This window comes from Pipra filicauda, unplaced genomic scaffold (genome assembly GCF_003945595.2).
Source record: "Pipra filicauda isolate LSUMZ 115617 unplaced genomic scaffold, ASM394559v2 scaffold26_size5592650_pilon, whole genome shotgun sequence".
NCBI classification, from domain to species: Eukaryota; Metazoa; Chordata; class Aves; order Passeriformes; family Pipridae; genus Pipra; species Pipra filicauda.
Window position 1 is genome coordinate 2,945,751 of NW_024104387.1, and position 12,216 is coordinate 2,957,966.

The 12,216-nt window shown below is 36.9% G+C and overlaps 1 protein-coding gene across 1 annotated transcript in view; it reads right to left on the bottom strand.

Annotated features, from left to right (window-relative positions):
* PDE3B (phosphodiesterase 3B) overlaps positions 1 to 12,216 on the bottom strand; it is an 85,679-nt gene that overhangs the window by 13,818 nt on the left and 59,645 nt on the right. The window contains exons 2-4 of the mRNA XM_027737652.2: positions 6,969 to 7,019; positions 6,569 to 6,814; positions 2,801 to 2,943 (exon numbers count right to left, since the gene is read on the bottom strand). Of these exons, the coding sequence (XP_027593453.1) occupies positions 2,801 to 2,943; positions 6,569 to 6,814; positions 6,969 to 7,019 (440 nt within the window). The remainder of the gene's footprint in view (positions 1 to 2,800; positions 2,944 to 6,568; positions 6,815 to 6,968; positions 7,020 to 12,216) is intronic.

Genomic DNA, 12,216 nt, shown 5'->3' on the forward strand with positions numbered 1-12,216 from the left:
AAAAATAACTATTTTGTCCTGTCACAGATCCGCTACCATTCAAGAAAGACAGAGTATTAGAAACATCAGCTAGACAATATATGTCAATTATAGGGAATAAAAACTACTGGGTACTGGGTGAAAGCAACAGACAATTTTATACAGTCCTAAAATGACACGATAAATATACTCAGACCAAGTGCAATAGGTTTTACTTCTAACATGCTACTTTTCTCAAACATTTGAACAAAGCAGGCTATTTTCTAACAGATCTGAGAACATTTAGAGGATTGATTACTTTGGAAATACCATCAAAACCTTGCACAGCTACAATGATTTTCAAATGAATTTTGAATGCTTAATTATTTGATTTATTACAAACTTAGAACTAAAGCTGGTTTTGACATCAAGTCAGATTGTGCTTCAGGAGCTGAATCGTTCAACTCAATAGTTGAATCCTGCCATCTGCTGTTCTAGGCATGAAATTTCACCCCAAAATTCAAATTTATTCCTTTAGCAAACAAAAATGTAATATGCAATTAAAAATAACTGTATATGTGTACTCAAAGTGAGAACATTTAATGTAAAACTAACTCTTTCTCTTCAGTGGGGGAAAACAGTGTTTACTGAAGCAGATTTAATCTTGCTTAATCAGATTGCAAACAAAAGTCAAACACAGAAAAAATTCTTAATCTCCCATCATTTGTTTAAATATATGAATACAAAAAATGAGTTAAAGAATAAACATAGATTTATTTCTGAATATATCCAACTACTGGAGAGGGTCCAGCAGAGGGTCACAAAGATGATGAGGGGTCTGGAACACCTCTCTTATGTGGAGAAGAGAAGACTGAGAGGGCTTCTCATCAACAGACATAAATATCTCAAAGGTGGGTGCCAAGAGGATGGTGCCAGACTCTTTTCAGTGGTGCCCAGGGACAGGATGAGGAGCAATGGCCATAAACTAAAACACAAGAAGTTCCACCTCAACATAAAGAAGAACTTCTTTACATTCAGAGTGGCAGAGCACTGGAACAGGCTGCCCAGGGAGGTTTTGGAGTCTCCCTCCCTGTAAACATTCCAAAACCATCTGGACACGTTCCTGTGTCACCTGCTCTAGGTGAGCCTACCTTGGCAGCGGGGTTGGACTGGATGATCTCCAGAGGTCCCTTCCAACCTTAACAAATCTGATGCTTGACACGTTGGTCAGATTTCAGAAATGTTTGGGTTGAAAACTAGGATAGATTGATCATTTCACTGTTTGTACATTGTATAGCTATCACAGCTCACATGTATTACTTTAAAGCACATAAAAATGCTGCAAGAGTATTTAGTGTAGGAAGACTACATATTAGGGAAGGTTAGTTCATCTTGAGCTAGTGTTTGAATGAGAAACCAAATCAAGAATTTACATACAAATAAAACAGTAGATATCAAGATTTGCTTTTAAGTACTGTCTGGATGGGTAGAAAAAATTGGGAAACTTTAAATCAAATTTTGCAGCAATATCAATTTATAGTACCACTATGTAATATCTTTTTCAATTCAGCAAGAATTCAGTTCAAAGCAGTCAGCTGTTATTTTTCTGACAATTTAAGCATCTGAGTCAATGGCACAAAGTGCTCCAGGAATGCAGGAATGGCAGGACTGCCTCTTGGCAGCAGGAACAGCTATGCCAATGCATCTATTTCATCTAACCTTATCAAGAAAGTAAACACCCATGGGGGTTTGGGAGATGATTATGTGTTAGAAGTTAAAGGGAACCTGTAAGAACAATTGTTGGAAGGTGCAGAGACAGGGACAGAGCAAGTGCTGGCAAGAACTCTGGAGGGCAGGACACCAGCCACAAAACAGTGAACATGTCTTCTAGGTGAGGGTGTTTTCCATATTGCTACTTTGAATCAGGTGGGCTTAAGCATATTTTATTAAAGCGGAAAAAGACATTGCAAAGGCCAAATTATTTAAATGGTTCACTTCAAAATTAAATATAATACTCTTGGATGCATGTATCTAAACTTTCATCCACCATTAATAATTATCAATTATCAGCATAACTTATGTTTTCTTTTTTAAAAATGCATCTATTATACTTTACTTATGACCAAAGAAAAAAACCCAAACAAACTAAAAAACAACCAAACAAAAAAAGCAAAACTACACGTATTTTTACAGATTTCAGGAGCAAAGGCACACCCATTTACACATTTAAATAAAATGTGTGAATTTTCACTCATATACAGTATTAAACAAAAAGAAAAAAAGCATTTATTTTAATCCTAATTCAAAATGTTATCTTAATTCTGAAAATAAAATTTTATTTACACTGTATTAACTGACAAGCAGAGAAGAGATGACTACCTTAATTTACCTTACCACTTGCTTGATGGCTGCAGGAATAATAAATGTTGCAACACACAGAACAGTGACTACGAAACACAAGAAAGTTGTATCACCTTTTTAATTATATACGGGTATATGGAAGTTGGAGAGTGACACATATTTTAAATAAAAAGAAGGAGGAAGTCAGTAGAAGTTTAGAGACTAAACCAGTTTGTTTTGCAATCATGTATGTTCGGCTTTTTTTTTTTGTTTCCTACTTAAACTGTTATGCAGGCCTATTTGTAATGACAGAGCACGCCATTTAACCTCAGAATGACCTGATTTCTACTCAAGATCAGAGCTACAAAGCGCAGTATATAATTAACTTTTCAAGTTTATACTGGCAGAATTTGGAGCCTTAATTAACAAGATTTTACACCAAATACTTCTGCTGCCAAGTTCCAACATTATTACTGCCCTTAAAATGTCATTCAGTGCCTACCTTGATGTGCTATATTCCTGATGAGATCTCTTGCTGTTACTTCGTTCCCATCTCGAAGATGCTGATTCTATAGGTGACACACCAGAAACTCCTGAAGTTCGTCTCAGCTGTGGGGTTGGCAGGCTACTCCTGCTATTTAATCCCTGTTGAGTAATTTAACCACAGTTAAAATCTATGTAACTAAAAACAGATGTTAAAATTTTATTTACGGTTTGTAAGGGCTATTTATTGTTACTTTTTACAGTGAAACAGTAAATATGGTATCTTACATTCACTCTTACTGCTTAAGAAAATAGAAAAGAGGCCATCTAATTATTTTATTAAGAATAATTATTTTTCATATCTCTTTTTTCTTTCCCCAAATCAATATAGGTAGTGATAGTAATTTGCTGTAGGATTACGGATTCTTTTTCTACAACCACAAAGCTCTCCAGCTCTCAGGGTAGTCTGAGATTTTGATAACTCAGATGCTGAATATTGAATAGTGCAAGTACCGTGGAACTTGTGGAAAGGGTGATGTAGAATTCACAGGGTCAGTTCTGATTCATCAAGGATCCCTCTCTACTTCCATAGCAGTCTCATAGCATTCGGGAAGGTTCCAAGGCACCTCACCACTCCCAGCCTGGAAGCTGCATTAGTTTAGCCACGCTGCAGCTCAAACACTGGGCATCACCATTTTACTTGAACAAAAAGCCCTCTGCAAAGAGGGGCAGTGGCACTCAAACAGTCCTGTGTGGAAATAGCTCAGGACTTATTACCTCTGCCTTACTGAAATACCCCTGAAAAGTATATCTGTGTTTAAATAGCAACTAGTAGAACCTAACTAATAGAAAGGATAGGATCTCTGAACTGAAATTGGAAATGAGGAATGGCATGCCTGCATCCATTGCACAGAGAGCCTATACACTATGTTAAAAAAAAAATTTAAAAATATATGTATATATCTCACTGCATTAAGTCTACAATCCACTTGATAACTCATGCCTAGATCTAACCATTAAGCAGAGGGAGGGAAGGACGGGCAGGGGAGAGAAGGATGGGCAGAGGAGAGATTCTTCTGCATAATAATGATGTGTGTAATTAGATCCTGCATAGTAAAAAATATGTCAGGAAAAAATTGTTTAAAACAAAAATCCAAGGCAATATTTGCAGTGTTGAGCAAGGTCAGCAGGTTTGTGTGAGGATAGGTGAACCTTGCATAGAAACACTTCGAAGTCTGTCAGAAATAATGACTTTGCAATTTTAACCTTCATCAGAGATCATATGTGACTCACAAAGTTATTGCATATTTAAATTAAAAAAAAAAGGTGAAACCGTGTCAAAACAAAGTAGTACAGTTTCTTACCCTGAAAAATCAGACTGCTCTGAGTCCTTGATACAGGATATACCTTGACTCTGTTTGCTTTGCTGCAAAAGTGCAGTCAGAGCCAGAAAGGTGGAAATGCACAGGCAGAATAGGACCACCACATCATCCACAGAAACCTGCAGCAGTGCTTAACCAGCCCCACCAGAAAGGGAACCAGAGGAGCTTGCCATCACACAGGAAAGTGCTCTCAGGTTGGAATGGATCTCTCTGCCAGTGGACCACAATCCAACCTGTGTGCTCTATGCTATTTGGAGAGCACAGATGAAAATCCCCAACACTGGAGGAGAAAGGTCCACTCCCAAGTGCACATGTTAGCACAATATGGAAAGAAGGCCACAGCACCTGTGCTTACTTTTTCCTCTTCCTGGCTACTCTGAGAATGAAGGAACACTGGGGATATGGCAAACATCCAGAACTTCCCCTACTAGTTACAGAAGCACAGAATAAACAAAACACGGGTAGCAAAGGACTAAGGAATTCCAGATCCCTCTATCCTAGGAAAGTCACTGGTAATCACTATACAAAGGGAAAAAGTTGCTCTGGAAATAAAACTTACACCATACTAGAAATCAAAGTTATTATGAAAGGACTTTTGGTTACCAGCAACAACAAGAACCATAGAATCATAGAATGACTTTGATTCGGAAGGGACCTTGAAGATCATTTAGTTCCAATCCCCATGGACAGAGACGTCTTTCACTAGACCAGGGTGCTCAGAGCCCCATCCAGCCTGGCTTTGAACACTCCCAGGGAGGGGGCATCCACAACTTCAGTAGGGTTGTTATTATAACTGAATGCACTTTGGAAGCCAATCAGGGAAGAGAAATAAAAATGTACATAATCCTCAGCAAAAAAACAACTCATTTGAAATCTGGAAGAGACCTTCTATATTCCAAATTGGAAAAAGAGAATGGGAACCTCTCAACATAATCTGAAAGGTACCATTTCGAAGAAATACTCTCTCATTATTTTCTTTGGTGTGTCATAATCTGGAGTTTGTGCTCACTTACTTGGTTTTTGAAAGAAAGAGAAATCTTGTTCTTACAGTAATATACATAGGGGGAGATCTTTTGGCTTACCCTTAAGTCAAACAATCATTAAAACAGTGGTAAGCACTGCTTTATCCATCATGTAAATTTCTGTACAGAAACCTCCCCAAACTTAAAGGAAAAGTTACTTTTAGGAAGGAGAAAAAGAAAGTAGCTGTGAAAAACCAGAGTCTTCCAATTTCACATACTCTTCATAACCACTCTTCAGCAAGGACTAGTTTTCATTTCAAACAATTCTGACTAGCTGCATAGAAATCTTAAAAATTAAAACATATAATAAAAAAATAAAAATTAATAATAAAAAATTAAAAGATCTAATACTAATACTTACTAATACTAATCCTTAGTAGTTTTTAAAGAAATCCACGAGAAAAAACATGATGAATGACTTTGATCCCTACCCAGCTGATTTCTGCAGATATCCATGTGACATTCCAAGGAATTTCTTACTGCAATGGTTCTGCAGGATCTTCCAAAGAACAACCCGTAGACAGTGAGTTTTCCCCTCCCAGAAATATGGATCCCAACAGACATTTCACAGGCAGGCTGAATCTGGCTCAAGGCAGTTTGTCTGGTTCCAAAGTACTAAGCCAACAAATTGATCAATTTGGGCCCAGCTGCCCACTTCCTGGAAATATAAATCCAGGGCAAGGATGTCCCAGACCAGCCTCCACAATAAACAGCCTCAAGCTGCCAATACAGGGCTACCCTAGAATTATTAGCTCTGGTGCCCTGCAGCTGAGTTCCTATATTTTAACGTTTTTCCACCACATTCTTTAACACATCGTATAGTAACTACATTCTTGCTTTCACTTATTTACCCTAGATAATGGAGAAGTGACAGCACATTTAAACACTGGTCTCATAATGTGATTTGCTGCACAGAAAGAAGCAATGTTTTTCCTTTTACATGGCTGATTTGCTTCTGTCTAATGGCTAGTTTGCTGTCCATGAGAGTAAATTTCTTGGGGTAAAAAGGTCAGTGAAAAAGCTGCAGTGACAGTAATTGTCAGGTAAAGAATCTGGGAGAATCAAGAACAGCCCTGTTTGTTCCTTATCATGAGAATATAACATCTTCAGTTTGTATTTGCTGTTATTTTGAGGAATTATGTGTTCAGGGTGCACACCAGTGCTTTTTTTATCTCTGTCCAGCAACCACTTGAATTTGCATTTTGGTACCTGTCACATTACATTCAATGTGTTTTCACAGCTGCTCTCTTTTGACCTTAAGGTACCACAGGTACTCTGTAAAGAAACTACTATGCAAACAGGAGCATTCTTTCCTGATGAATTTTCCCTTTTTTTTTTTTTTAATTGCAACACACACATGAATAAAAATTAAAATCATTTGACCTTGAGCAGCTTTCGATCTTTTTCAGCAGGATCCTCTATTTCAGGACAGGGGAAGAAACCAGGAAATGGTGTGAATGGACTAGCCTTTGGCCTGCATGTGCCTGAGAAAGCACCAATCAGACTATTAATGCTTCGAAGGGAAGAAATCACATGTGGTGGAAGAGATGGATCAGCCAGGAGGTCTGTCAGCATGTTCCGAGCCTCATTTAGCACTGAAAGATCAACTCCATTTCCACTGCCAGCATTCTGGAATAGAGGGAAATGTTGCAAATTATTAACATGTCAAAACTTTTCACGGTATTCTCTGTTTTAAATAAGTCTCTTATTCATTGTAAATTTTAAAAAATAAATTGAAAAAAAAACAATGCCATATTATTAATTAAATGCATAATATACTGACCTGGTAATAGGGCTTGTACCATTGCTTCAAATCCCAATCCCAAAGTATCATCTGCAAAGATAAAAAAAAAAAAAAGAGTAATAGGTGATATGCTAATATTGAAAAATAGCAATGACACAACTTGATTATGTGATGTAATGAAAAATGTTTCTCCCTTCATGTTTTTGTATGTAACTTGGGCCATTTTCTTAGCTAATGTCACCCAGCAAAAGCCTTATAGAAGAGTCTGAAGAAATTGCATGCAACAGAGATATCTTGATGACAGAGTAATTATATGGCCTTATTTTAATATTTCTGGATTGTTTCTAAATCTTTTAACATGTACACTAAATTAGGTGATGACAGTACTTTCCTACATCTATTCACCTCAGTCTACAAAATCAAATCTAGCCTAAAACCTGCAATATATTTTTTCTTTCCAGAACCATTCGAACAGTAGCAATTTTTGTAAATACCGTGCAGAAAGTATTACATCAAATCATTCACTTTTTAAAAAGGCAAAAAGCTCCCCAGTACCTCAGGTTAAAAACTGGTAATTTCAAAAGCATTTTCTTGCAGGAGGTTTCGTTAGGTTTTGCTTGAACATGGTTACTAAGCTCTGTGTTCTGAATAACCTCACAAAACCCACCAAACCCGCAAAAGAACGTCAGCAACACGATCTGAAGATACTATCAGCTTCAAGTACGTCAACAGCACTCACTTAATTTGTCTTCTATACTGACAAAAAATGAAAACAACATACAAGAAATGAAAGTCAGATGTCTGTTTTGTTTCAAAAGGTTTCAGCCTTCATGACTTCTTGACAGGTTCTAATTATTCTCTGATGAATTAACCTGTTTGCACAACATGCATTCACAAATTAAACAAATACAAAGATAACCCTTTTTGTCCTTTTTTTTCATAGTTACAGAGCACAAATAAAATGCCAATACCCCACTTGGCAGTTCATATTCTGCAGTCCTGGATACTTTTCTGCCTTTGTTTTTTATAGGTGAGAACTATGTATGTTCTTGTTCTTCTGAGACTAATAGCTCTTTCATGGAGAAAACACAATGTTCCAGTCTGGCACTTGTCCAGCAGAAGGCGCAGAAAGTGTCAATTGAAAAAACACAGGTGGACGTGTCAGCATTGCCCGGGCAAGGGCGGCACTTAAAGGCCCTTTTTCTCTTTGGTTATCTTCACTGAGATACCACTAAACCGTGTTTAAAGTCAATAGTTATGACATCCACTTGCTATGAAAACTGAAGGGATCTATCATTAAGCATGTGCTTGAACTGGGAGTAAGTTATGCTCTATTAGAAATTCATGTTGGTTAAAGCAAGCAGATCAAAATAAGAATTAAGAATTTAAGTATTTGAAGTGTTTAAGTGATTAATCCAGCTCCCGTGTCTCTTTTTTTTCTTTTTTTTATGAGACGACTGTTAGTCTGTCACTGACAAGCATTAAGGTAATAACCAACATTATCTGGCAATGCCCATTTTCCCATGACACATTTGGTTTTAGCAACATCTTCTGAGTTTTCTCTTTCTAGATTGACATTTATTTAGTGCATTGGACATCAGTAAATCTTTTGCTTTCATTCTGCTCTCCTAAGCTCGCACGCAGAGACTGTATTAATCTGCTTCATTAACTTTTGACTCAATCAGCAACAAAGATCAGCTGTCCACATGAGTTTTGTTAGTTATATTAGTAACCTTTGATACTAATGGTCCACAAAGTTGCGTCAGCTTGCCCGCGATCTTGCAACCTCCTTTAGGGGACAGAACACAGGTTTCCCTCTTCTAATATTTTATTTTTCTTTTAAATGTACGGTGTGTTAGCTAATTTTATTAATTTATTGTAAATGAGCTCTTAATAAAAAGAGCCCCTCTTTTTATAAATCCAGGACATTTCTGTACCAAAACTTTAGCTGCAACTACTTTTTACTCCTTTATTCACCCTTTAAGCCACTGGGAGCTTTTGTGTACAGGTATGCCTACACACACATGCTCACATAAGCTATAATTGCAAGGGTCAATCTTCTTGACTAAAAAGGTTCAAAACCTTCCTTTTGACTTTAGACCTGTTATATAAAGAAATAGCCTCAAAGTCACAGAAGCAGAACTTAGTCAGTGGAAAGCATTACTGCTCTATCTTGTGTCCCATGCTCACACAGTATACACAAGGCAAAATAATCTTCCAATCTGCTTCCAATGCAAAAAATGGTTTGATATTTTAGATGGCAGGGCACCATTTTATTCACAAGTTTATTTAGATGAAAAATTTCACCGCTTGGATTCATCACTGAAAATTTTTTGTTGTCAATTAAACCAGAAGATTTAAGCTTTGCCACTGATACCAATTTTATAGCGAAGGCAGCAAAACAATTTTGAAGTAAACATAAGTTTACCTGTACTTTCCTCACAACTTTTTCTTTAATTCAATATACACCACCATTAATTAGAATTCATATCTTCTGAGAGAAGACAGGTGTAGTATATTAACACAGCTAGCAGGCTGCCACAGTCTGTCAAATTTTCAGGGTTCATTCCACGTGCCACATATCAAAGTAATTAAAATGAGTTGACGAAAATTTGAGGCAAAAAGTAGCAATCTTTTCCACTAAGCACAGAGGGAAAAAAATGCAGATTGCCAAACAAGGAATATTTTTCCAGGGTAATTGCAACTTGGTACATCTCTACACCAAGCAAACCCTTATAGGTTACTAGTGAAAGGGGTGTTACCTTTCCTTAGGTGTTCACAATGCTCCACAAGATGGCACTCAAATCCAGAAAGCCTCCCCCACAAAAACAATTTGGGAAGAAAGGAACAGAAATCAGCAGCATATTCCTTAACAGACCTTCTGCAGAACTGACGTGGTTAGAAGGACAAGGAGAGTGAAAGTTTTAAAGGTTAATAGCTGATAAATTCTACTTCTGGGCAAAAAAAAAAATTCTCTGTTTAAAGAATTTACTCCTTACCACTAAAAGAACTGTGGTTCGTCTCTCACTACCCACCTACCTTAGTTTAATTAGCCTAACTCCATGCCTTGCAAGTTAAATTTGGAATACTAAACAAGTAGCATTTCTGGCATTATTTTTTATTGAGAGTTAGACAGTCAAAGCTTTAATCACTGTGGATCATCAAAAGTTACAAAGTATTCCCAGTGTTGCGTTGATCTTACAATAGAAGTAAAAATTATATCGTTTATTTTGACTTAATGTGAACAGACCAAGAGACCTTAAATTAGGTCTTAGGCAGAGCCTCAGCAATTTCTGATTTTGCAACATGAGACTTGTTGCAGAAAGATCTGTACTCTGTAATACTAAGATTTTGTAATCCATTGCACATAACGTTCTTCCTCACCTCCTCCATCAAGAAACACCTTATCTAGGACTGACTTGAGTCACAAAACTTCCAAGCTGCAACTTATACCTCTGCTTAGTAACTCACACACTTCGGCTTTCAGCGTCCATTGTCACTGGATCACATCACAGCAACTGAATGTTTGGGAGCTCCTCTGAAAATGAAACTGCTCTGGGCTCTGATAGTGCAGATGAACTGAAAGGTGAGAAATGTATAGCCCTCCCCCTCCCCGAACCATCTATGCCAAATTACCAGTCATCTTGGAGGAGTTCTCATATCAGCCTGACTCTAAACCCAGAGTCTTTCCCTTTCATCCGAAGAGCAATGAACACACTTCCCTGGTTTTATACACTTGCCTGTCAAGCTGATAAGGATTTCGAAGAATAGCTAATAAAAAAACCAAACCAAAAAAACCACACGTGCCTTGGTCAATTATAATAATTGCATCTATTTAACATCTGAAATAAATTTCAACATGGCTTAATGAAGACAAGCCAGCTCACAAAGTACAAGTGACCTTTTCCGATCTGGCTGCCATCAGCCATCAATGTCAAAATGAAACATGTCACTCAAGACAGGCCAAGAGTGTCAACAGAAGGAATTTGCATCACTGAAAACTCGTTTTTTTAAAGGCTAAAAAAGTTGCTAAAGCTCAGCAAATCCTCCACAAAGTTGCTGTTCCAAAGAATGAACACTGTATTCAGTGCTATAGGTGTTTAGTCAAATCTCAGGAGTTTTAAATATGTATCCCGAAGTGGATATTTGCAGGAAAATTGACAGTAGGCATCAGATACTGCCCTTGGCTTATGTTTTCTCAAACAATAAAAACAACTTTTCCAAATATTGCAGATGAATTGCCATGTTATTTGAACACAAGAATATCAACCAAACCCTTACCAAAGCTTAAGGATGGCACTTTTGCAAAGCACATGTTAGCAACATCAGAAACATGTTGAAAAAGTACACAAGGTAACAGTAATAGAGGCCTTCCCTAATACAGCTCATAGCTCTAACAGGAACAAAGACACGTTAATTTTTACAAAGAAAAAGGGAATAAGTGCTCCTCTGAGAAGTTTATAGTCTAAGTAAACTAAAAACAGATGAGAAATGAAAGAAGACAGTCAATGAAAACCAGCAGGGCTTCAGAGGTTTTTGTTTTGTTTTTAATTATTTTTCTATAGAAAAAGTTATCTTTCCTATCACAGCACAGCCATTGTTTCCAGGGCCTGCAATAGAAGTGTCTTTCAGAAAAGAGTTGATACCATGGAGGGTGGAGTTCTTTCAGATCTTCTTTATATGAATACCATGACTCCATTTGGCTAAAGACAAGCCTTAGGAATATTTTCAACTTCTAAAGGCTTAAGCATGATAAAAGAGTGTGGATTTCACTTTTCTCAAATTAAAACCCACTAAAATTACTAGAAAAGTGCACTAGGCATTTTTAAACTTTTTTTTTTTAAATTTTAATGCTGAACTCAAACTGTGTTTGGCTAGATAACTGTGGAAATATGTTTTCAGGATATTTTAACTTATAAAATACAAAATAATATCAGCTTAGTTACTCAAGAAATATTTGTGTTGTGCAAACTTATACTAAGGACAATGCTCACGCTTACACAGAGATTTAAAATACACAGCTACAAAAAAGATGTTTCAGAGCTTAAAAAATCTAAAAATCAATCTTAAAAGTCAAATATAACACACGCACACTGTCTAAGGCTACACACAATATTAAGATTTGTTGCATTGCTGTATGATTACCTAAACCTAAACCAGGATTTAGTTTCACTGATGATACTTTTCAGGAGATTCAATTTGTGCTTTAATGCTTGTTAAGGAAATAAAACTTGTCCTATTTGAGAATACCCATTACATTCCATGCTCCAAAACTTTAATGGAGAAA